General features: G+C 43.6%; 1 protein-coding gene across 1 annotated transcript in view; it reads left to right on the top strand.

The window, feature by feature from the left end:
• cdk19 (cyclin dependent kinase 19) overlaps positions 1-26,919 on the top strand; it is a 94,808-nt gene extending 67,889 nt beyond the window's left edge. Inside the window, exons 6-13 of the mRNA XM_083933842.1 lie at positions 1,507-1,638; positions 5,605-5,748; positions 6,676-6,745; positions 6,854-6,926; positions 9,794-9,891; positions 10,104-10,182; positions 17,768-17,998; positions 22,359-26,919. Coding sequence (XP_083789968.1) covers positions 1,507-1,638; positions 5,605-5,748; positions 6,676-6,745; positions 6,854-6,926; positions 9,794-9,891; positions 10,104-10,182; positions 17,768-17,998; positions 22,359-22,484 — 953 coding nt within the window. The 3' untranslated portion in view covers positions 22,485-26,919. The remainder of the gene's footprint in view (positions 1-1,506; positions 1,639-5,604; positions 5,749-6,675; positions 6,746-6,853; positions 6,927-9,793; positions 9,892-10,103; positions 10,183-17,767; positions 17,999-22,358) is intronic.
• The last annotated feature ends 236 nt before the right edge of the window (positions 26,920-27,155 follow it).

Here is a 27,155-nt window from a genome sequence, read left to right as displayed (position 1 = left end):
CATTTGGTCCGGTAGTGAACTGGTGACACTAATGTTGATTGTAGAGCTCTGTGTAGAGATGTGTGTGAAGCGTCAACGTTTCAACAGAAAGTACACTTACTACCTAAAATTCAATTCCTCTAGAGTCTTCACTGCGTATGTTATGGAAGTCTGGACAGTTTGGATGTGAACTGCAGAACTGGTGCAAACAATAAGAATAAAGTTGATCCGTGTGGCTCTACTTTCTCCTGATGATGGGTTTTCTCTGTTTCACCTTATCAGCAGAGGAATGTGTTTTCTGCTACAGCTTTACTTTGCTCTGTTTCCATTTCGCAACATTTCCTATTATTATTAAACATTATTATTATTATTATTATTATTACTATTAAGGATTAACAATTTAAAAATATATGGTAGATATAGGTGAAACTTTTGTCATCAGCTGAGAGCTGCTCTTAAAGATACTCTTACACTTTACTGTAAATATGTGATTGTGTATTTCAACAAAGTCACTTTTTGCTCTTAAAGTAAAATTCCTGTGTAAAATCATCCCAGGGTCCTTTTCGGCAAATACACTCATCAAATAAATCATAGAGACAACTTTTTAAAATATAACAACTATTAACAGAGAAATCCAGGAGAGTCACTAACAGTCTCTAACAGCTGAATACGGCTAACACTGATGAGCTCGGGGCAGTACAGTGAAGGCATTCAAACGTCTTTTTTAACCACTAATCCTGCTCAGAATAACACCAAACCTCTGCAGCGGCATGAGAAAAGTCCTTACACACAAAACAAAGCAGCAATAACGTAGTTTATTAAGTTTATTAAAAAAGTGTTTTAAAGACTTACCTACTGGCTCCTGTACCAGCTCCTGTCATAGTAAAGTCCATTCAAGTGGATTACCAAAGTCAATCCCAAAGAAAGGAGCCCATTGGTGCTTTGTTTTCTGTGTAGGGACTCTTCTCATGCTACTGCAGAGGTTTGCTGTTATTTTGAGCAGTATTAGTGGTTAAAAAAGACGTTTTAATGCCTTCGATGTACTGCCCCAAGCTAATCAGTGTTAGCCGCATTTGGCTGTTAGCGACTCTTCAGGATTTCTCTGTTAATAGTTATACGAAAAAAATGGTCTTGATGGCTTATTTGATTAGTGTATTTGCCGAAAAAGACCGTAGGATGATTTTACGCTGGAATTTCACTTTAAGTTAGGCCTTCAGAGCACTCTGATGTGTGATTCTAGAAGCTCGATAGGCCTCAATGAGACACTCTTCTCTGTGGATTTAAGTTAGTTTTCACATACAAATATTGTCTTGTCAGCTTAAACAGCTGTAGGCGTTTCAGGTTTAAGTGTAGTGTTGGTACTTTGTTCAATTATTCAGCCCTGAAACCTGACTGACACCATCAGTATACGCTCTGAGGCTTTGGCTCCATTCATACCACTCTTTGATAAAACCTTTGTTTTCTTACTTCCTGCTTCTGATAATATCTGTGCTCACTTCCTGTTTCCTCTCTACACACCTCCTGTAGCTGACATGGGTTTTGCCAGACTCTTCAACTCTCCCCTCAAGCCTTTGGCGGACCTCGACCCTGTGGTGGTGACATTCTGGTACAGGGCCCCTGAGCTGCTGCTGGGGGCCCGGCACTACACCAAAGCTATTGGTGAGTGTGGGCTCACCCTATTTGCATGTGAACATACAACTCTGTGCACTCACTCAGGACTAGGATCAGTGAAACAGTGGAACAGGAACATGTAGGTGTGAGTAGCTGGCATTTCAGCAGCATAATTCATCTTAAGCCGAAGGTCTCTGAGTGTAGGAACACACAGTCCTTTTTAATCTATGGTCTTCATCGGTGTCTACATGTATATATTTGTCCTTCCTGGAACATGAGACAGCACTGTCACTCACAGGTCTTCACTGTGTTTGTGATTTTCTCTGAGGGTGTAATCGCACTGTCCATTCGTATGTTGCCCAAGCACGCTTCACAGCTAAAGTCTAGTTCATTTGACCAGTGTGAGTACAACTGTACCGCGCCTAGACACAGCAGACTTGAGAGAGGTGGGCCTTAGTAAAGCACAGATGAACATGTCACGCACAAGCATTGATCGCGATCCTGACACTATTTATATACGACTTTTCCCTGCGACAGACGTTAAAAAAGATGCTGTTTAATGCAGATTTGATCAGATGAAAACATTCAAAAACAGTCAGACAAAGCCAAAACTCTGAGGGGTGATGACGTATAAGCAGGAAGCAATCAAGTCGAGGCCCGAATTATTTCAACTAGTGCGAGGTCGGGCCTGGTCCGAGGGGGAAGAGGGAGGGAGGACAATTACCTTAGAGCGTGCTCACACTATCCTTCTGGCCGCGGCCAAAACCGGTTTTTCAGCTAAAGTCTAGTACCTTTAAGTAGTGTGAGCGCACCCGCTCCGCGCTCAACTGGGGCCAGCTGGGCCGCCACGGCCCGCTTGAAAGAGGTGGGCTTTAGCGGAGCCGTTTGCACATGTACGAGCACGAGCGTGCGCACGTGCACGCGCACGAGCACGAGCCCTACGGCAGTAGCGTTATGTCCGCCTGTTCGGACATGTAAATAGAAGGACGGACCATGTGCGGACATTTAACAACAACAACAATGGTGGTGAAAGGTTCACGTTGGTGTGGTGCGGAGGTGGAGTGTTTACTGCAGATTTGGTGGATGAAAATATTCAAAAACAGTCGACAAGACGCACAAAAACTCCGAGGTCTATGGAAAGATTTGTAAACAAAGCCACACACGCGTGATCAATGCGTGTGACGTGTTACGGCGTGATGGCGTATGGACAGCAAGAAGTATTGGCCGAGGCCCTGGTAGTGTGAGTACAAACGGGGCTGGGGCGCGGGGGGGAGAGGGAGGGGGGACAAGTACCCTAAAGTCCGGGTCTCGGTCCGGGAGGACAGTGTGATCACGCCCTTAAAGCACAGCACAGGTCATCTGGGCCAAGTGTGAGTGTACCCTAAATGTGAGAGAGACAGAAAGACAGTCAGAGATATACTAAGGGCGCACTCACACTGTCCATCTGTACCGCGCCCCATGCTTTAGGGTACTTGTCCCCCCCCCTCCCACTCCCCCCGCTGGCCAGGCCCGTTTGTACTCACACTACCTGGGCCTCGGCAGGCCATACTTCTTGCTGCCTATACGTCATCACGGCGTAACATGTGGCACGCATTGATTTACGTCATCGCGATGCGTCGCTTTGTTTACAAATCCATAGACCTCAGAGTTTTTGTGCGTCTTGTCCGACTGTTTTTTTATATTTTCATCCGACCAAATCTGCAGTAAACACTTTTTTCTATGTCCGAACAGGCGCACATAAAATGACCTCAGAACCGCCGTAGGCCCTGTGCTCGTACATGTGCGCACGCTCATGCTCGTACATATGCAAACGTGCTTTACAAAAGCCCACCTCTCCCAAACGGGCCGTGGGCGGCAAGCGTACCGCTCCTAGACGCGGTACGGTTGCACTCACACTGGTCAGACAGACTAGACTTTAGCCGTGAAACGTGAGTGCGCCCTAAGAGCTGTCCTGGTGTTTAAAGGAATTGTCTGACATTTTAGGAAATGAAAAGACACTTATTTGGTTTCTAGACTGTATTTTTGAACCTGGACCCTATTTCCCCATGAAATTCTGTGTAAGAGACTGTGTTCAACTTGAAAAAAAAAAATTGGTCCAGTATTGAGTGCGAGTGCTGCAGCCTGGCCGCTGTGAACCGAGCTTGCCGCACACCCACAATATGTGTTCGCTAAAACTGTTTTGTTTTTGTATTTGCAGGCATTTTTAGTGGACGTACATGGCTGTTCTTGGTTCACTGGTCTGCCTGGTTAGTCACTTACAGAGAAATACATGGGGAAATAGTGTCCACGTTGAAAAATACTGCAATTCCCTTTTAACCCCCTGTCAGAAAGCATGTAAGCCAACCTCCATCTGCTGGCTGACGTAAAAAGCGTCACTAATAGAGCGCAGTGTTGAATTTTGCGCAAACAGACGCTCAAATGTATTTCTGGATAAAGCAGCAAATACAAGTGCTTTCATTTGTGGGTCAGATGATCAGTTACCAAGGTTTAAACTCATTCTTTGATAGAGAGGAACTTAACAGAAAATGAAATAGATGCAAATCTTACAGAGTATAACTTAAATAAAATTCTAAAGCAACACATCAAATCTTGCGGCCGCCTCAAGATGTATAATAGAGGAAACTCTGCTGAACCCTAACCTGACTCCTCCAGAAGGATTGATTCTCATTGTCTCAGCATATCCATCTGGGAACTCTGGTTTGGAGATCTTTTGGGAAGGGGCGAAAATACTGGTTGCTAATTGGACCAACTATCACCAACATTCTGGCCAGATCAACCAATCAGATCAATGAAGCGTGTGACATACTAACAGCGGGGAGGCAAAGCTCAGAAAGGAAACAACATGTGGGTAAAGGATATTTTCCCTTTGTGTTTAACGTGAATTTACGGATCAAAGGCCCAATTTCAGGATCCCGGTCCATATTCGACAGAAGGATCACAGAAAAAAAGAGTTAGTGAGTGGCTTGACTGAACCCTACTGAACCCTGCTGAACCCTACTGAACCCTGATGGACCCTACTGAACCCTGCTGAACCCTACTGAACCCTACTTAACCCTACTGAACCCTACTAAACCCTACTGAATCCTGCTGAACCCTACTGAACCCTACTGAACCCTACTAAACCCTACTGAGCACTGCTGAACCCTACTAAACCCTACTGAACCCTACTAAACCCTGCTGAACCCTACTAAACCCTACTGAATCCTACTGAGCCCTGCTGAACCCTGCTGAACCCTACTAAACCCTACTGAATCCTACTGAGCCCTGCTGAACCCTACTAAACCCTACTGAACCCTACTGAACCCTACTAAACCCTGCTGAACCCTACTAAACCCTACTGAATCCTACTGAGCCCTGCTGAACCCTACTAAACCCTACTGAACCCTACTAAACCCTGCTGAACCCTACTTAACCCTACTGAACCCTACTAAACCCTGCTGAACCCTACTTAACCCTACTGAACCCTACTAAACCCTGCTGAACCCTGCTGAACCCTGCTGAACCCAACTGAACCAGACTGAATCTTCCTGAACCTTCCCGGGTCAGGTTAGTTGACGTCTAATCCAAGTCCAGTTTTGTCAAATAATCTGAGTTGACCTGTTTTACAAAAACCTGATTCCCAGATACTTTTCTCAGCAGAAACCAGTGGAGGATTTGACTTTTTGCATTAAAATAGTCGAAAAAATCTACTTACATTTATCATTTGGGTTCAAACTGATCCGGGTGCATGCAGGTAATAAAACGTAAAGCTTTTCTTCCGACTTTACTTTTCATTTATCTAGAGTACTATGCATTGTAGCTAAGTGAGCACTCAGACTCAGTGGCATCTGTGTGTGTGTGTGTGTGTGTGTGTGTGTATGTGTGTGTGTGTGTGTGTGTGTGTGTGTGTGTGTGTGTGTGTGTGTGTGTGTGTGTGTGTGTGTGTGTGTGTGTGTGTGTGTGTGTGTGTGTGTGTGTGTGTGTGTGTGTGTGTGTGTGTGTGTGTGTGTGTGTGTGTGTGTGTACATGTACCAGATATTTGGGCAATTGGCTGCATCTTTGCGGAGCTGCTAACGTCCGAGCCCATCTTTCACTGTCGCCAGGAAGACATCAAGACCAGTAACCCTTTCCATCATGACCAGCTGGACAGGATATTCAGCGTCATGGGTTTCCCCGCAGGTCTGCACACAATACACACAACTACACACAGACAAGGCCACAGAGGAGCAGTCAGCCACTGGTTTTGTTGTCATCACACTAGTTTTCATAACCAATGTGATTGTATTTAGTATAAAGTAAAGGGCTACATAAATGTCAAGTGAATTCCGGCTTCCCAGTTCTGTCGAGTGTTTACCTAAAGGAGATTGTCTGAAACAAACAAAGCGATGTTTGCATTCCTTGTGACTACATGACTTCATATCCTCCAGGTCTTATAGACACCATGAGTACACTTACTTGTTAAACACATGCAAAGCAGTTGCAAATGTTGCTCCAGGAGAGGTCAAAAATGTACAAAGCCTAACACGTTAAACATGTAAAACAAATGTTTGAGTATAGTGTAACATAGTTAGTGTTTGCCTACTGAGCTGTCACTAACCATTATTTGCATTGTTGACTAATCTGTCTCTCTTTTTCACCATTTTATTTGGTCTATAAAATGCTGAGAAAATGTGGATCAGTGTTTCCCAAAGTCCAAGATGACGTCCTCAAACGTCTTGTTTTGTCCACAAACTCAAAGACATTCAGTTTATTGTCACAGAGGAGGAACGAAAGCAGAAAATATTCATATTTAAGAAGCTGCAGTCAAAGAATTTGGACTTTTTTCCTTAAAAATGTACTCAAACCAATTAATCGATTCCTGGAATAGTGGCGATTCATTTAATATTTGATTGTTGGCGTACTGCCTTTGTCAGTGTCCTGACATTATACTGTATAGTGATTAGCTGTCCCTCTGTACCAGGAAATCCAGCACAGGGTCAGTTTCCCACTCTGTATATGAAAAAAGTGCAGAAAGTGAGGGGAGCTCCAGTCCTATACATATACTGTATAATGTATTTGTATGTTTATAGACCTATGAGCTGGGTTGTGTGCCTTTGTATTCCACAGATAAGGACTGGGAAGACATTAGGAAGATGCCAGAGTACCCGACACTGCAGAAGGACTTCAGGAGGACAACGTGAGTGCGGATCTGACCATGATCCCAAACTCATAGAACAATAAAGAAAATATGAAATACAGTCAGACTACTTGTTTAAGTGTATTGTTGTGTTTTCTCATCTAACAGGTATGCAAACAGCAGCTTAATCAAATACATGGAGAAGCATAAAGTCAAACCAGACAGCAAAGTGTTTCTGTTGGTAGGTACACAAGATTAGCTGCACACACGTGAACATGGGAAAATGGACAGTCTGTGCAGAATCGCTCGGGAAAAACTTTTTGAAAGTCTTGTTTTGCCCTTTAGAACTTTGCATATTGTGTTGAACTGCATTATGACTCACAACCCCGAGGTATGTTACACTTTACATGTATTAACACATCTATTTTGCGTGAGTTAGTTAGTAAGTGCGTACTCCTAACTGTCATTTAGAGTCACTAGTTATGCAATATTGCAGCTTGAACTCCAAAGAGACCAATACATTTTCCACATGTGGAACAGGAGCCTCAATCAGTTCACACATTGATTTAATAAAAGAGGTTAGAAATGTCTGTGTGGTTTCAAACATTGCAGTAAAAGATCCTTAAAGGGATAGTTCAGATTTTGTTGAAATGTGGTTGTGTGAGATTCTTCTAGTCAGTGTGTTTCCTACAGTAGATGACAGTTAGCACGTGGCCAGTTTGGAGAAGCAGACAGGAAGTACTGACACAGAAGCTGCTGTGGACGGGGGCAGCAGCTAAACTGAAACCTGCAGGAAGGAGCTTGAGGCAGCTGTTTAACATCTACTCAACTGTTGGCCAACGATGCTGTGTCCATATATGCAGATAAATTACAAAAAATCTGAACCTCAAAGGAAACTGATATTCATTGATAGAAGAAGATTTAGTCACAATTCAAATTCCATTCACACATCGCACATACTGTACATAGTAAACGTGAGGTCAAATGGTCGGAGAAAAGCCGACTGTCTGCCTACATGACTGGAACAACAGGTTAGAGAAAATTCTAAGTATGAGAATTAGTCAATGCCACTGTCAAATCTGACAGTGCTCTAAACTGGAGTAGCCAAGTGTAACCAGGGCTAAGAGTCCCACGCTGCTCACTCAGTACGGGTATGGGTGTGAACGCCCTTAGGGCGTGATCACACTGTCCTCCCGGACCACGACCCGGACTTTAGGGTACTTGTCCCCCCTCCCTCTCCCCCCAGCGCCCCAGCCCCGTTTGTACTCACACTACCCGGGCCTCGGCCAATGCTTCTTGCTGTCCATACGCCTTCAAGCCGTAACACGTCACACGCATTGATCGCGTGTGTGTGGCTTTTTTTACAAATCTTTCCGTAGACCTCTGAGTTTTTGTGCGTCTTGTCGACTGTTTTTGAATATTTTCATCCGACCAAATCTGCAGTAAACACAACGTGAACCTTTCACCACCATTGTTGTTGTTGTTAAATGTCCGCGCATGGTCCGTCCTTCTATTTACATGTCCGAACAGGCGGACATAACGCTACTGCCGTAGGGCTCGTGCTCTTGCTCGTACACGTGCGCACGCTCGTGCTCGTACATGTGCAAACGGCTCCGCTAAAGCCCACCTCTTTCAAGCGGGCCGTGGCGGCCCAGCTGGCCCCAGTTGAGCGCGGAGCGGGTGAGCTCACACTACTTAAAGGTACTAGACTTTAGCTGAAAAAACGGTTTTGGCCGCGGCCAAAAGGATAGTGTGATCACGCTCTTAGACTCTCTTGAAGAGTATGTCCTACATTCTGACTACACTCTAGACCAATCCGACGAGCCGTTTGTGTGTTTCGCCATCTAGCAGCGCCGTCATTACTGTGGTGGTGTCTCTCTCTAGTATGCACGTGCTTGAATGGGAGCTGTCATTAGAAGTGAACCTGTTCTACTTTCACCTGTACTTTTTATGCAGCATTACTTTTGACAACAATGTCTAGGAAGAACCTGTGCAACTCTCTGCTGCTCCAACAGCAGTGAGAAACTTCAACTTTGGAGAAAAAATGAATGTGAACGAGACAAACCTTTACCTCATGAAGAGCGCCCCTGTCTGAGGCCGTACGGTCTACATGGATTCAAACCTTTACCTCATGAAGAGCGCCCCTGTCTGAGGCCGTACGGTCTACATGGATTCAAACCTTTACCTCATGAAGAGTGCCCCTGCCTGAGGCCGTACGGTCTACATGGATTCGAACATTTACCTCATGAAGAGCGCCCCTGTCTTAGGCCGTACGGTCTACATGGATTCAAACCTTTACCTCATGAAGAGTGCCCCTGTCTGAGGCCGTACGGTCTACATGGATTCGAACATTTACCTCATGAAGAGTGCCCCTGTCTGAGGCTGTACGGTCTACATGAATTCAAACCTTTACCTCATGAAGAGCGCCCCTGTCTGAGGCCGTACGGTCTACATGGATTCAAACCTTTACCTCATGAAGAGTGCCCATGTCTGAGGCCGTACGGTCTACATGGATTCTAACCTTAACCTCATGAAGAGCACCCCTGTCTGAGGCTGTACGGTCTACGTGGATTCTAACCTTTACCTCATGAAGAGCGCCCCTGTCTGAGGCCGTACGGTCTACGTGGATTCTAACCTTAACCTCATGAAACCCCCCCCTCTCTGAGGCTGTACGGTCTACATATATACGCTGGGCGTGCAGAAGTTTGCCAGAAGAGGAACAAGAATATTAACAGAGGGGAAGTTTTGGTTCACACTTGTCAATCTCATGAGGCTGACTAGCTTAACACAGTGAAAAAGTAATGTCAGCTAAGTAAGTTGCTCTAACTTGGGCAACCTAATGACCACAATGTAAACGTCAAGTATCTGAGTTAATCAGTGATGGAGGTAAATAATCACAAGCTCTCTTCATGAGGTAAAGGTTTGTGAAGGTTGTAGAAAAGGTTCACTTCTATGACAGCTCCCATTCAATCACATCAGACTGGAGGGAGACGCCTCCACAGTAATGGAGGCTCCTTCACTTCTGGTACTTCGCCTGATTTGTCTATCGAGACAGTGGTGCATTATAAAACCATCTTGTAAGACTGTCTTACTCTTCTCTGCCTTCAGCTCCAGAAACTCCTCACCATGGACCCCACCAAAAGAATCACATCAGAGCAGGCGCTGCAGGACCCGTACTTCCTGGAGGACCCATTACCGACCACAGAGTGAGCTTTAGTAAACCTCAGCAAGAGGCTTTCCTTTGTCTTGATTCAAGCCCACCATGATTTACTCCTTTAAGTATGAGGGGTTTGCTCTTAAAGTGTGAACCTACCTGCCAGTTATTATCCTGTGATCTGGTTGGTATGGTGGAATCAGAGCGGTACATGATGTTAATGCAGAACCATTTCAGTGACTGACTCTCTGTGATTGTCTCTAGTGTGTTTGCTGGGTGTCAGATCCCCTACCCAAAACGAGAGTTTCTAAATGAAGACGAGCCTGAGGAGAAAACAGAAAAGGTAACTATCCACAGCATGCCACCGCATGAAATCGTGTTATCATCTGGCCACCACAGCAATCTCCTTTCATTACTTCCAACACAGATTTAACAATCAAGACACATACTTTATTTTTAAAAAATAATTTGATATAAAGATTCTTTTTTGGCAGTTTCAAGCCTTTTATGATATAGGACAGATAGGAAATGGGGTGAGAGAGGGGGGGGGGGGCATGCAGCCGCAGGTCGGAGTCGAACCCATAGCCCCTGCCTCCAGGACCTTCAGCCTCTTTACATGGGGCCACTGCTCTAACCACTGTTCCACCAGCCGCCACACATACTGTATTTAAGGTGTTGTTATAACACAGCCTATGTTTATATGTTTATTCTGACACATCATTATTATAAATCATTGCTCATTTCTGGAGACAAATGGCTTCAAATGTTACTTCATCTTGTTGAAATAGTAAAGTGATCTTTATTCTACATATATTGCTAACACAAATGTTACGTTGTGGTATTGCCCACACTTTAAAGGCTGAATATGGAGAATGAGCAGAACAGCTCCATCCAGTGTCTCAAGATCGTAGTCGCAACAACAAAAAATAATTCCAGCAGTCGGGTTGCCAGTTCGTTGCCAGGTTTGTTGCAGTGTGTCAGTGATCAGCCTGCTCCATGTCAGTGATGAATCATACAGGGTAACCACTAATTTGGACTAATCGATGAGTTTTATTTTTTCATTTTCATTTTTTAAGTATTTAACATTAGTCAGTCTTCACCTGGAAGTCTTTCTTTGAGTGTTTTGTAATTGATTAGCTAGCTCTCAACTCAAAATGATTCTTTGTTCTGTAGCAACAACAGACAACCCGGGCAACCAGCAGCGCCCAACATTATTGGCTGCTACAATGGAAACAGAACGGGACAGAAAGTCATTGTCAAACCTGTCAAAAATTTAAAAAATAATGAATTCAGAATACTTTTATTTTTTGTGTACCCCTCAAAACACCCCGCGGGTGTATTATTATTTTTTTTTAAACATAGCTTTAATAAAGATTCCACGTGTTCAACCTTTAAGGACACAACAGTGGTGAGTGGCTGTGGTTTAAGCAGAGTAGTCCATTCCAATCTGTGCAGTTATGGAAAATAACTATTTGGTGTTATATAGAGTAAGTCCATGCACAGCATATTGTATATTATCTGTAATATTGTCTGTCTGGATAGGAACCACCATATTAACAGAACACAGGCCAATAATCACAGGGGATATCAGACACTTTAGGACACCTCATTAGCTGTTTCATTGCATTTTTTAAAGGCAGGCTGTGGAATGGAGTGAGATTGTCAGAGAGAATAATGATGAATAATGAGGAAGAAAAACACAAGCTGGAAATGCAGCAGCAGCAGCATGTTATAGGGAGTTTTCAACAGTACACTTAAAAATCATGAGTGGGTGGTTTCATTCAGGTAGGTGATCATTTGGCCATTTGTGCTCTGTGCTTTTATCAACTGAGCAGCTTTGAAGTAGTTTTTCAGCACTGTAGGATAAACATTCAGAGAAAAAGAACTGACTTGTATGGAAAGGATCATCCTCTTGGGGACATTTAAGAACCTAGTCAAGTACAATATTCTATATTCCACTCATGGACTGGTTCTGTCCTTTCACTTATTTTAAAATGTAATTAATCAGAGGGCCTCATCTCAGAAGGTGCGTTTTCACTATGGTCGAATACCCAGAATGAGGCGGGTCTATCTCTATAACGCCCTTAATTTGCATGTGAGTCTCCGTTTGTTGGCCCTGTGTATTTTTAAGGTGGAGTGTTTTCTTTCATGTTATTTGTACATAAGTTGATGTTGTGAATCATACGGCCACCTTAAATCATACTTAAACTATTCTGTATTTGTCACTTTGAGAAAGAGGTAAGCGCTGCTGTATCACTGATCAGTGATGATCCAAACCCATTCAGAGTGATACGTCACCTCCAGAGTCTCTTAAATCCCTCTGGGGCCTTTTTTTGTCATGGAAACATGGCGAGTGAACGGTCATTTGAGAGGGCGTGGTCTGAAACTTTCCGAGCAGCAACATTTCACCCTGATGGAAACAGGCCTATAGAGAGACTTTTTACTGCACTTCATTTATTTGACAGCTGTAGTTACTAGTTATTTTCTATAATAAAATTGTACCTAAAAAACACATGATAAGCTTATAGAATACAGCCCACTGCTAAAGAGTCGCACCACTTTACGTGTTTCAGGGAGGAGTTGTTAGTAGTTCCCCCAAATAATTATTTCTTCAGTTCAATAACTTCACAAGGCCCAAACAGGTGAAAGTCCTGAATATTTCACCTAAAAAGCAATGATTAGAAGAAAGTTTAAGTGAACCCTCAGATTTATCTGGTGACCCTTGGAAACCACTGAATTAAACTAATATAACTGTATATAAAGTAGTTAAACTAGCTGCACCTACAAAGGTAACATGCTGCTCAAACATCAGTGTATGAACTTGTAATGTAATGTTATTTATTTGTACTTGTAATGTCATTTATTGTACTGGGGCAATGCCTGTTAGGAGCACATGCCCATTAGGAACGGGCCAATTGCTTTGCTTGAAGTGGTGCTTGCAGCTTTCTCGAGAACCGCTCATCCGATCTATTTCACACTTGACACTGCAGTCAGTCGGGTTCTCCATAACACACCTGCCACGTGGAAAGTGGATTGGATGAATGGTTCTTGAGACATGCGAAGGACGTGAATGCGTACATACACAGAAAGATTCCTCCCTTAAAAGTAAGATGATGCTGCTACAGTGTCCTCTATTGGCCAAATAGCAGCAAATGTGTCATGGCCATTCAGACATCATATCTACCGTATTTTCACGACCATACGGCGCACAGTACTAAAAGGCGCAGTCTCAGTTATGTGTGCCATTACTGTATTTAACACACACATAAGGCGCACCGGATTATAGGGCGCGGGTTTTATATACCGGTACATATTCTCTACTACGTTTAAATACCTCTACTGCATATTTAAAAATAGAGCGGGAGCAAAACTGAGTATGTATTTCATGTATTTATTACATGTATTTATCACAAAGTATTTAATCAAAGCCATCAAAGTCATCATCCTCTGTTTCTGAATTAAACAGCTGCGCTAAATCAGACATGCCAGTTTCCCCTTCTTCGCTGTCAGACTCACTTTCCGTGCCGTGCGGCTCCTCGGAAATGATGCCGGCTTTTGCGAAAGCTCGAACAACAGTGCCAGCAGACACGTTAGCCCAAGCATCTACAATCCATCCGCAAACTGTGGCGTAACTTGCCCGGCGCTGCCTTCCACTTTTCGTGAAACTGTGGTCTCCGTCGGTCATCCATCGCTCCCACGCCGCTCGCAGCCTTACTTTAAACGGCCGGTTCACACCGATGTCGAGCGGTTGAAGTTCCTTTGTCAGACCTCCCGGAATAACAGCAAGCACAGCGTTCATTTGTTTCACCTTGTTTTTCACATCGGCTGTGAGATGGGCACGCATGGAGTCACAGATTAACAGCGATGGTGATGCGCGGAAAAAACCACCTGGTCTCCTTACATACACCTCCCTCAGTCACTCTTTCATCATCTCCTCATCCATCCAGCCCTTTTCATTTGCCTTAATAACGACTCCAGCTGGAAAAGTCTCTTTAGGCAAAGTCTTCCTCTTAAAAATCACCATAGGCGGCAGTTTCTGTCCATTTGCGTGGCAGCCAAGCACAACAGTAAACAAAGCTTTTTCATACCCTGTTGTGCGTATCGCTACCGTTCTTGTCCCCTTTTTCTCCACCGTGTGACTCACCGGGATGTCGAAAGTGAGCGGCACCTCGTCCATGTTGGTGATGTGGCTTGGCTGGATGCTTTTGTCGGCGATGTGTTTGCTGCAGAAGGAGTGGAAGCTCGCCAGCTTTTCATTATAATCTGCCAGACGCTGCTGCGCTACTGCAGTCCTGGTCCGGATGGAAAAATGGCACCGTTTCATAAAACGAAAGCACCACGACGGACCTCCTTGAAAATGTTCAATTTTCGTTTCTTCAGCTAGCGTTACTGCTTTTAGTCGAACAGTGACCGTCGAAACGCTCGCCCCACTCGTTCTTTGCTCAATGATCCACCGCTCGAGTCTTTCCTCCAACTCGGGCCACCTCGCCTTATGTCCGCGGAAACTCAGCAGCGTCTTCTTCACCTGTCGGAGTTCGTTTTCCATCTTCCTCCACTTGCGAACCATCGATTCATTAATCTTGAATTCTCTCGCGGCTGCTCGATTTCCATGTTCCTCTGCGTAGCTGATAGCCTTCAGTTTAAACTGTGCTTCATAGGCGTGTCTCTTTGCCATTCTCAGGGTTGTTATCACAACAATGTTCTGCGTAAAGCACATACCTGTTCTTTTATACACAATCCACGCCCACTATCCCCCTTGAACGTTCTCACGGTGGTCTCAACAACGTCCGCAGTAACACACATTATACACACGCACTATAGGGCGCGCCGCAAATTTTGAGGAAAAAAAAAGACGTTTATATGCGCCTTATAGTCGCGAAAATACGGTACACATTTCCACCAAATGAGGTTGCAATAGCGCAGAACGTTCAGAAGATATGACATGTTTTGTACATCAAACATCAAATATTAAAGTCACTTTTTTTGGCGTGGTCTAGGAAAGTTCAGTACCAAATTTAGTGGTGATGTGCAAAATGTGTAGGAGCAGCGATGGAACAGATTTGGACACAGTTCAAAATGGCGAAAAAATCGTTCAAGGCACAAATGTGCGTGGTCTATGTGGATAGATGTGGCTGTAAAACAATTAAATAAGAACTTTGTTTGTGAGGCTTACAGTTTAAAGGTTACAGGCCGAAACGTAAAGTGCATTTTAGCGCCGCCGTCTGGCCAAATTGCACCAAAGAATGTCACTGGGTCCCAAGTATCACACCTTCCAAATGTGAAGTAGATCGGATAAAAGTATGCAAAGGACCCACACACAGACAGATTCCTTTAGATGTCAGTTACAGGAGCAGACTTTGTGCAGAACGCGTACTTTTACTTTTGAAACTTAAAGTCATAACCTGTAAGATTTGAGATATCTTTCTAGCGGCCTCTGTGGCAGTAAGTTGTAACTGCAGGTGAGCCTGTTCTTTCAGAGCCTCCATCACAGTCAGGGTCACGGTCTCTGTGTTGACTTTTTTTTTGTTGCTCTTTTGTAAACTTTATATAAAACACATTCACCCCTCTACTTCCAGTCCTTTCCCTATATGTGACCCTCTTAAATCCACACACACACACAGATGTTCCTATTGATGTTCAACTTCTGCCCTTACTACAAGCCTGACTCAGAAGTTGGAAGTTCCCGATTTCTGATTACAAGTAAACGCAGCAAAACCGATAGTGACGATGTGGGCTGACGGACACACATATGTATATTGGAATACTCGGCAACAAGGCATTAAGTGTTTTCATTAGTGGGTCACATGATCATTCACCATTGTTTTAACTCACTCTGTGATAGAGAGGAACTTAATAGACATTTAACTGGATGAAAATATTATGGATTATATCTTTAAAATAAATCGAGCTCATAGTAGTCATGTACCTTTACTGAAGTAGGATTTTAAATGCAGGACTTTTACTGGAGTGTTTTGACATTGTTGTACGGGCTTTTTTGAAGTTCCCATTTAAGTTACTATTAAAGGATCTGCAGACTTCTCTCACCACTGTTGGGCCCATCATGTCTCATCGTTGCATTATGAGAGACGAACGCTGCTACATGTTAGTTGCATCGTCGCAACGCTGAGAGACCTGAGACAGAGTTTTGCTTCACACCAGAGTCTGAGGAGGATAAGGGGCTTGATTTACTTTGGTTTTACCGTGTCATAAACAACCTACATATAACACAAAATATTCAAACAACATGCAGAAAGATACAATATACCAACTGAAACAAACCAGGTGGTGTATATAAAAGCATGACAGGATAAAAACAGTGACAATGTTATACACTAATTGTACAAATAGCACATTTAGACTGAAGAACTAAGCCCATTCACCCACCTCCTCTTTCGAGTTTGTTATAATACGCAGTTTTTAAAATCTATGACAGATTCTGTCAGTCCATCTGGTGAGCTGTTCCAAATGTTCCATCACATATTAAAAAGCTTTAGCGCCAAACGAACCAGATCTTTCAATCTACCTCGCGCTGTTCCTACGCAGACATGGGACTAAAGTCATTTGGTCGACGTCCCGAAATATTCAGGTGGTTCAAATCAGTTCTTTTCAGGGCAAGTCAAGTCATTTACCTGCACTTTCTGGACTTTCTAGAGATTCTTTTTTGGCAGTTTTCAAGCCTTTATTATTTTAATATTAAGGACAGACAGGAAATGGGTTGAGAGAGAGAGGGAGACATGCAGCAAAGAGCCGCAGGTCGGAGTTTTGCCCGTCTCCCCTCACTCAGCTGCTGGGACAAATAACGCCCCCTGCACTGAGGCTCCGAAGCAGCTGCAGGATTGGCAAACTCCATTTCACCCAGTGCCGGCCTACAGTAGCTGCACCCAACAACAGACAACCCTGGCAACCAGCAACGCCCAACGCTATTGGCTGCTACCATGGAAACACAACGGGACAGAAAGTCATTGTCAAACCCTTCAAAAAAAATTCTAAATATTTTATATTTTCCACCTTTATTATTTTAAAACCTATAGCTAATACTTTATGAAGTGATTTGTTTCTTAATTTCTTCTCAATCAAAATATCAACATTTTATTCTGGTGCTAGGGTTGATTCGTGACACAAGTTACTAATTATCAGGCTAATGTTAGCTAGCTACAGAGTTGTGAGAGAACGGATTGTATCCGGCTAACATAAGCTAACATCCGCCCTCACAAACACCAGGTAACATTACACAGGCTCCAAGTCCAAGGTGAATCTCAAGTAATGTGTTTACTGTCAAGTCAAGCTGCATGTCATCAAAACAGTGACCTGAGGGGCCTCAAGGCCAAGTCGGGAGACTTTAGTCGTAGCTAGGTGGAAAGAGTCTGTTGTCCTGTCATGGTTCAATCAAATGGAAAAACTTAAAGGGCATCCCAGTGTGACGCCCTCAGAACGTGAACACATTTATGTAAAAGATGGTATATGAATATCACCTAACACTCTTAAAAACATCATTACTGTCTAAATATTATATGAATGAACCACCTGGCCACAGCTTTGAAGTCATTCAAAGCTGGAGCCTCTACACTTCCTGTTCATTTTTGAATCCTAGAGAAGAAAACATTGTTGAAATCTTCTCTTCTGACACAGTGGTTACTGTGCTCTCATTTTGTTCACTGTTTTTCCACAAAATAAAGGTTTTTGTGCCTTGGTTACATATAAAACATGCTGGTACAGCAGTGGTATAGACACAGGAAATTCTGTCAAATTCTGAACAATAAAAAAATAACAATCAGAATTAATCAAGTATTTATCATTTGTTCTTTAATTTGGATCTCCAGTGTAGATGCACAGTGCAGTTTTGGTTTTCTAATCACATCTCCTCTCCCTGCAGTCTCTTGATCACTGTTGCTAAGTTGTTCTGGGTTGCCCTGTGTGTCCATGTGCAGAACCAGACCCAGCAGCATCAGCAGACGACGGGTCAGACTCAAGCCCAGAACCAGCAGCAGACGGCAGCCCAGCAGGCTCCATCCCAGCAGACAAATGGCACTGCTGGAGCCACGGGAGCTACCGCCGGCGGGGGTTTACAACACCAGGACCAGGGTCCCCCTAACAAGAAACCTCGGATCGGGCCCTCCGGGGCCTCCTCAGGCACCGGGGTGCTACAGTCAGAGTACCAGGTTTGTGGGATTTACACTCCAGAAGGAAGTTGTTAGCTAATGATATCTTATATTTTTCTTGTCAACAAATCCCATAAAAAGACCCAAACCAGTAGTGAATCTGTCAACAAGTATAGTATGATATCTCTTCTTCCTCGGTCATTGTTGAGCCACACTGCTGCACTGTTACATGTTCCTTCATTACCATGAACCAAAGACTGTATAAAAAATGGATGTAGCATACCCATCGGGGTCCGTTCTCTCAACTTGATTTAATGAACTATAATCAACCAGGGAAGTCCCAGAACAACTGGGGCATTGGTGGAGGGCATGACATGAAACACAATAGCCTCTGAGTGGTTACCAACCAGAGACATTGTTAAGGGCAAAGTCTCCGCGGAGATCTGAGCAAGTTCGCTTCCACTGAGACTGTTGACACTTAAGGGGGTCTCTAGCTGGCTCACGGGAATGGCGTTATTGGCAACAAAATCACAGTCAATAATGTTCGTGTCGGCACCTGAGTCAACGAGTGCCTGAAGGGAAAACTCCCTGCCCTCACACGACAAGACCACTTTCAAATTTATGCGTTGACGGGGATTATTAGGAACCACCGAACGACTCACCAGAAACCCCGCCTGTGACTGGTGAGTCTGACAGTTTAACCTCTTACGACAGTTAGAAATCTGGTGGTTCGGATCCCCACAATAGATGCATAAACGGTTCCGGAAACGCCGTTCGCGTTCCGCGGGGGTCAGATGGCTACAGCCGAGCTGCATGGGTTCCTCTTGGTCAGGGACGGAGAATAAGGGAACCCGGCGGCTCACGGGTGTCACAGGGATCCGCTCAGGAAAGCTAACTGAGGGAACAGGAGTCAAGGGAAACTCAGACCGTCTGTCGCGGCGTCTCTCACGCATACGGTTATCAATCTTAATGGCGAGGTTAATGAGTTCCTGAAGGTTAGCAGTTTCAGATCTACCCACTAAACTGTCTTTAACCTCCTCATTAAGACCCTTAACAAAAAAACACTGAAGTGCCCGATCATCCAACCCTAATTCTACCGCTAACGTGCGAAACTCAACGGAGTAATCCGCAGCGCTAGCGGAGCCCTGACGTAAATCCAGCAACCGGTTGCTGGAATCGCTATTAGCGACGGGATGATCGAACACAGACATGATTTCACTGGAGAACTGTTAGAACGAAGCCTGCCGAGTCAGGGGATTGTTCCAAAACGCAGCATATGTGCGGGGCTGCTGACCGAACACCAGAGAGCACTGGAAAAGGAAAATTCCACAATCACCCAGCGTTCCACAGTAACGCTCTGGTGCCGGTACATAAGGCTCACGAGGTAAGAAAGTACTCACAGCAGTAGCGGGTGACTCAGCATTCACGGGAGCAGCAAGGACGGGTCTCACCTGGCTCGACTCCAGACGAGAGACGCAGGCAGTCAACTGACTGAGAGTCTCCAGAATTCCTTGCAGCGTCTGAGAATGTTTACCGAGGAGTAAACCCTGAGAAGAAACCGCGTGACGCACGGAAAAACCCGGGGGTTCGGTTTCCATGTCCGCGGAGTCCATGTTATGGCCGGACCGTTCTGTCATGAACGGTACAGGGATAACACAAAGGTGGACTCAATGCAGACACGGACAAAAAGAAAGTTACAAATTAAACGTTTAATAATACCAACGGAAACCAACTACAGATAATCACACAAAAGACTAACTAAACAAACACGGAAATACAAGAACGGGGAGACGTCGGGAGATCGGGAGACGGACGGGGAAAACGGGAACACGGGAACTACGGAGAGAAAACAGAACACAAAACACGATTAATATGCTTACAACGGGGAGCGTGAAAATCACTACGAGAAAGGGGATGCCAGTCTGGGGGGAATAGTTTTACCAAGGTTGGGTCGACGACGGTCCGGCGCTGCATACCTGCCAGCTTCAGCTTCTTTTAGATTTGCCACTTTTTTCTCAAAATAATAAAGGGTTTGTACGGGTGCTTGAAATCCTTGAAAATGCTTGAATTTTAATGTTGTATGTATTTAAATGTATTTTTAACGTTTGTAAGGTGTTTAAATTTCGGATTAAGTTGTTGAAAATGCTTGAAATTGTATCCACATTTACACAAATAGTTATAGAATAGAATATATACTGTATAGATAATTTATATAATTTAATTTCTTATTCTTCTGGTATTACAAAAATATTTTAGTTGTTAATAACATTATTCAATCTCTTTTGACATCATGTTTAACGAATAAAAATGGAGAAATAATAATTTGCATTGTATTCGTAGAAATGGACCTTGAAAGTGCTTGGATTTGACCTTGGTAAAGGTGTACAAACCCTGATAATGCCCCCTCCTCTGGGTCCGTAGTTTTGCTCTTTTCATACAATGGCCCTAATATAGTTGCTTAACATTTAAATGAAAGAAATTGCTACATGACACCATGTCTAAATGACCCCAAGCATCGTTTTCTCCCTTATATATTCAGCTAATGAGGTTTCTATATCAGTGTATATATCAGAAAACCTGTACATGGATACTGATCGATACCGATATGTCTGTTACAGGTCAGTATGGGCCGATAATAAGTCTAGCTCTATGATACTCTAAAGTGATTCATTAGAGAAGAACTGACTGATAATGACAGTTGTTCCATGCAGCTTAGGTTCTAAATATTCAGTGTGTGGCTGTGCTGTCGCCTGTCAATGCTACAGATAGAACATGTACACAGAAAAGTAATATCAGTAGTGTAGCGGTAGTGTCATCTATAGTATGTGTGTCTGGACGACGTGTGTGCACAGAGCAGACAACAACAGCCGGTGGTGTTTCCGGTAAGGACTGTTCAGGCCACATTGTTGTGCTGACGGAGCTGATAGGGAATCACCGTGGTGCCGGCTCGCTTCTGTTTCCTACTCTGGCGGCGTTGGCTCTTATCGAGAGGCCAGAGACAGCCGGGGTCTGAGTGATGGAGAGAGCGTGGTGGAATAAGGCCAGAGATTTGTCACTGAGTGTACCGCAGGGCACAGTGCCACAGAGGTGACTGTTGTGACCTCTCCCTCCTCTGTATGAGTGTGCTGTGTTGGGGCGTCACCATCAGGTGTACAGATAAGTATATAAAAGATATAGATTTATATATAGCAGTGGCTGAGGCTGCGTGTGAGACAGCTGTCAAGTCTCAGCATGTGTATAAATAAACCGGTGGAGGGGGGCTAGCCGTCGCTGTCAGCATGGCTGTCCCACCGTGCACCACTCTGCTATCATGCTCCTTAATAAATGCAGTGTTGTAATCGACAGTGAGCTGGACTGAGTTCAGCTGAGGTCCCAGTTTCCTGTCATTGTGTGACTCAACTGGTTTAAGCAGCAGCCAGTCTGGACGTCCAGCTTTACTTCTGTCTCTTTACTTGTGATGACATTTTTTTTGTTAAAGATTATTTTTTGGCAGTTTTTCAAGCCTTTATTAGAAAGACAGGAAATGGAGTGAGAGAGAGAGTGGTCTTTTCCTAGTTTGTAAAGTGTCCTGAGATAACTTCTGTTATGATTTGGCACTATAAATAAAATTGAATTGAATTGAATTTGAAGGGGAGACATGCAGCAAAGAGCCGCAGGTCCGCTTGACTGGAAGTTAGCGTTAGTGTTAGCCGTTCCAGCTAAGTAAAGATGAAAGTGATGTTAGCATCAAGGAGAAATGTAGTCATTTGGGCGTGCGTTTGGATGGCGTTTCTCTCCTTTCTCTCAGTCCATGGAGTGAATGCTCGGCCTATAGTGACTCTGGTTTTTGCCCGTCTCTGCTCACTCAGCTGCTGGGACAAATAACGCCCCCTTCATGTATCCTCTATACAGTTCTCTACACTCATTCAATTTAATTTCCTGTCAATTTCATTTAACTTGTATTCTTATCTCTACTTTATATATATTTAGCTAAGAGTTTATTGTTTACTGTTTTACTTTCTATATTTATTTAGCTAAGAGTTTATTGTTGATCTTATACTGTATTTTTTTTATTCCTTCTTATTTTCTAAGTGTTTTGTAAGCTGCTGGAAACTCAATTTCCCTCCGGGAGTCATCCCAAAGGATCAATAAAGAGAAGTCTAAGTGCTCAGAACGCCTCTGATTGTTAGTATAGGTAGGAAAGCCATCCATCCTCTGGATGCCCTCGGTCTATAGTTTGTGGTTGTTATTGAGTTAATGAATAAGCCGATCCACTGATAGGGGAGTCAGATCATTAATTGCAGCCCCACGTGTTAGCGGCCTCTGTGTCAGCACTCTCAACAGCTCCTGATGAGGCTGCTCACACAGTCAGTCTCTATGTTCAAGAAAAACATCCCACAGCATCACAGAGCTGCTCACTCCTGTGGTTTCTCTCCATCAGCACTCCAGCTCCCGCCTTGGTTACCAAAGCAACGTCCCAGGTTCCACCCAGCCCCAGAGCACCATGGGATACTCGTCGTCATCCCAGCAGAGCTCCCAGTACTCCCACCAGACCCACCGTTACTGAGGCTCCCAGTCACTCCGGAACCAGCAGAGGAGTCAGCTCCTCCGGTCCCCGGCTCCGTCCAGGTCATCGCTCCCACATCCTGGTGGGACTCTCCCTCCATCTGTGCATTACATCGTTCCAACTCAACCACCCTCCTCTCCAGCCCTCTCCCCCACCTCTGACCTCTTTCCTGACAGCCTTAATGGCACCCTAACATGAAGGCAAACGAAAACAGGAACCAAGACAATGTAACAAGAGATTCTGGTGAAGCGTTGTTAAAACCAGTGAAAATAATGTAAGATAGATGTGAAGCATCACACACACAGAGTCCCAACCATGGCACTTACAAACACAACGTTCCTCACCAGGAAGAACCAATCGCAGCTCTGTTCGTATATGTACATTATATAGCACCTTTTTCTATTTGATTTGTTTTCAGTCACTGTAAATATTACGTATGGAAGTAATGGGATGAGACGAAACACAGGAGGAAAAGCCCTTTACCGTCCCCTCCAGACTAATATCACCTTGGATAATCAAAAGACAAGTCCGAGCTAACCCAAGCTCCAAAAATCAGCACTTCAGCTGATGCAATTGCAGGGAAATATAAAATGCGCAATTTAACTCAATCTTCTTCTTATAGGGTTTGTGTATTATCTAGATTTGGATTTGGAAGGTGAGAAAAGTGGTCCAGCTCTAAGTTCATTATATGTTCCACCCTGACGTAAGAAACATTTGAGAGCTGAGCACTGTTTCCTCCTTCAGCAGGTCGGACGTCTATCCTTAGTGGCTGAGACTCGTCTTATCGGAGACCCTCAAGACTTTCAAGGTTTCTGAACACAGACGTGCGCATAAACGTACAGGGCAGCTAACAGTACGCCCCCGATATGCTTCTTCAGACTGTTACTGCCTGATGTCACATTGATTTTTTTAACGTTTTAATGGTATCATTATTGCTCTGTGAGAGTGTGTGTGTGTGTGTGTGTGTGTGTGTCTGTGTCTGTGTGTTTGTACTTACTAGAACTGCACTGACTGCTGAACTGATCTGCAAAGAGCTGGAACAAACATGGGGTGAGTGTTGTTGAGCAGACACTTGGTAGAAACTGGGACACATTCAAAGACAGTCAGTGCGTTCTGTGATACACGCCAATGAGACAGGAGCAAATGAAAATCCTCAGTGCCCCTTGCAACGAGTATTCTTTATTTTTGTATCTAACTGAACTCAGTCTATGAGAAAACCTATAAAAGAACATTTAAAGGTCAAAAATAGTGCACTTACTCAAGTACTGCACTTAAAGAATAAGCTTGACATTTTGGGAAATGTTTTGTTAGGAGTACATATGTACATTAAATATGAAGTGACTGCCGGTTAACCTAACTTTGCATAAAGGCTTGAAAGAGAGGGAGCCAGGCTATTTGTGCTAAGCTAAGCTAACCAGCTTCTGGATGGTACAAGTTTGAGGTACGGGTGCTTTACCTGCGTATTTCCATTTCATGCTATTTATTACTCCTGATTTACTGCATTTAACAAAGAGATTTATTTACTTTACAAGTGAAGATGTTATTTCTTCATACAAACCGTCGTTAAACTAAGATGCATATCCAACCTTATACCGTCCTTAGGACGTTTGAAATAAAAGCCAGTTGAAATAATCTTTAGGAGTTTAAGAGCTGGTTGTAGTCAGAGTTTTATTTTTTAAGATTCAACTGCCGACAGTATGTAAAGTAGTTCAAATCAGCAAACACAGCTTACACATTCATTCTCATTCAACAGCACTGAAAATAACACAGACGACACTCTTCAGTGGCAAAGCTCAAAGTCAGGCTTGCTTTCTCTTTTTTTGTCTGCCCACAACTTGCTCCATCGTCACTGGTCCTGCTCGCTCACATGCAGGTTGTATTATAGAACGCACCCAATGACCCCACTTAAAGTCATCCGCTCCAATACACAGGCGGGGGGGGGGGGGGATGTAATGATGGGATAAGGAAGCACTGACACCTTGTGGCTGAAAAGAGAACTGGACCTCTGTCCTCCTGAAACTGCAATTTCACAAGTAACGTGTATACTGTATATACCATATATATAAATATATATTGCTACAAGAGTTTAAGGGATAGTTTGGTTATTTTGTGTTTGTATGAGGTAGTTATCCATAGTCCATGTGTTTCCTACAGTGGATGACAGTTAGCACGTCACCAGTATGGAGGGACGTAGACAGCTAAAAAAATCTGTATGTCCCCTATATTTAGAATATTTTCACAGCTTTACCACGGGCTGGACTACCGCTGCATCAATCACTTGCTGTTTTGTTAGTTTCTAACCCTTTAAAACAATTCAATTTAACTTTATTTGGAGTGACAAATCATAACAACAGTTATCTCAGAACACTTTACATATACAGTAGGTCTAGACCACTTTCTTTGATTTACAGACACCCAACAATTCCCCCCTGGAGCAAACCGCAAGTGGTCACAGCAACATCAGAAACTCAACAGAATTTTTTGAAACATGAATAATAATAGCAGGAGATGTCAAGCTGGACCACGGCAGCATAACCTGACTCATAATTCGCATTTTTCAGCAGAGCCATCTGGGAACTCTGGTTTGGAGATCTTTTGGGAAGGGGTGAAAATACTGGTTGCTGACTGGATAAACCATCTGTCTGTCACCAACACACGGACCAAATCAACCAATCAGATCACTGAAGCATGTGATGTACTAACAGCGTTGAGACAAAGCTCAGAAAGGAAACAACATGTGGGTAAAGGAGATTTTCTCTTTGTGTTTAACGTGAATTTACGGATCAAAGGCCCAGTTTCAGGAGCCCGGTCCATATTCAACAGAAGGATCCAGAGAAAAAAGAGTTAGTGAGCGGCTTGATCCATAGCTGCTCATCTCATCTGTGGAAGTCTCCATGTTGTTTACACTGAACAGTCACTTCTCGTTGCGTCACAGTTCAACTCGCCTCAAAACCAACTCTGATTGGTTTGGTCACTGGTCAAACTTCTCCAAATTTTCTCCGCCCCACGTTACCAGACTGATCTGACAGTAAAATACAATGGTGCCTAGAGATCAGGATGGTCTCACGAGGCTGGCAGTAGACCAGCAACTCCTGTATTTGCGATCTAAAATCACAGTTTTTGTCTCCAGGGCTGTCTGACTTTAAGGTAACGTTCAGGAGTCAGGACTGTAGCTAACTAACTGACTATTAGTAAGCACCTCATACAACCTCACTTCATAACAACCAAACTGTCCCTTTAATGCAGTTTTTCCACCAGAACGTGCAAAGCACAGGCTGATATTATTATTGTGAGGCTGAAAGTATCTCCTGCTTTGCTCACAGTAACACAGTACTGGTTATTGTTTCATGCATTGATACCAAGTTGTGAGAAAAAATCTCTGCAGTGACTCCTCAGTGCGCCCCACTGTCCCTGCTGTCCCACACTGGCTCTTTCTCCGCAGCACTTCAGTGGACTACAGTCGATGTTACGGGTTTGGCGTCACTTCCATCCAAATTGTGTCAGTTCTGCAAAAAGTTGTAAGGTTTTAAAACAAAACCAAACAAAATGCAATCGGAGGGATTTGAAGCAGATGAACTTTACAGGATCCATTTCAAATCCTGACACTTCGTTGTAGAGTTTCACTCCAGAATGACATTTTAAAAGTCACTTCTTCTTTAAGAAAAAATTGTTTATTGCACAAATTGAAAAAGAAACGAATAGTTGATTTTTATAAACGTCAGTATTTGATTGACAAAAGTTGATTTTTTTTTCTGCTTTCACTTCAGCTTTCTATAAAGTTGACTTGTTTTTACAACTGGTAGATATGGAGCCATGTTTCTGTCCAATATTCACTCAGCTTTTAGTCTCCTTTGGTCTCCAACTCCTGAATATAAATATGTGGCTGAAGTGTTGCAGAAGTGAGATAATTTTGTAGTGTGACCCTGAAGTTAGCATCACCCTGGTTCCATTGACCAAAAGCAGTGGAATTTTGGATTATTGCGGAAAATAAAGTTCATGAAATTTACACATTTTGTTCAGCAAGATAATCTTCGCAAATTAACTCAACTGTTTTGAAGCATAATTGCAAAACTTTTATTAAAGTGAAATTCTGGCATAAAATCCTCCCAGGGTCTTTTTCGGCTAATACATTCATCAAATAAGCCATCGAGACAATTTTTTTTATGTAACAACTATTAACAGAGAAATCCTGAAGAGTCGCTAACTGCAGAATATGGCTAACAGTGATTGGCTCGGGGCAGTAAGCTGAAGGCATTAAAACGTCTTTTTTAACCACTAATCCTGCTCAAAATAACAGCAAACCTCTGCAGTAGCATGAGAAGAGTCCCTACACAGAAAACAAAGCACCAACAACGTTGTTAGTGAAACCAGAGTTTATTAAAAGAGTGTTTTAAAGACTTACCTACTGGCCCCTGTACCAGCTCCTCTCATAGTAAAGTCCATTCAAGTGGATTAGCAAAGTCCATCCCAAAGGAAGGAGCCCATTGGTGCTTTGTTTTCTGTGTAGGGACTCTTCTCATGCTGCTGCAAAGGTTTTCTGTTATTTTCAGCAGTATTAGTGATTAAAAAAGACGTTTGAATGCCTTCACCGTACTGCCCTGAGCTAATCAGTGTTAGCCGCATTCGGCTGTTAGCGACTGTTAGCTACTCTCTTGGATTTCTCTGTTAATA

Source organism: Echiichthys vipera (assembly GCF_963691815.1).
Source record: "Echiichthys vipera genome assembly, chromosome: 19".
Lineage (NCBI taxonomy): Eukaryota > Metazoa > Chordata > Actinopteri > Perciformes > Trachinidae > Echiichthys > Echiichthys vipera.
The sequence above is the reverse complement of the archived record's forward strand: the minus strand, read 5'-3'. Positions and strand labels throughout refer to the sequence as shown.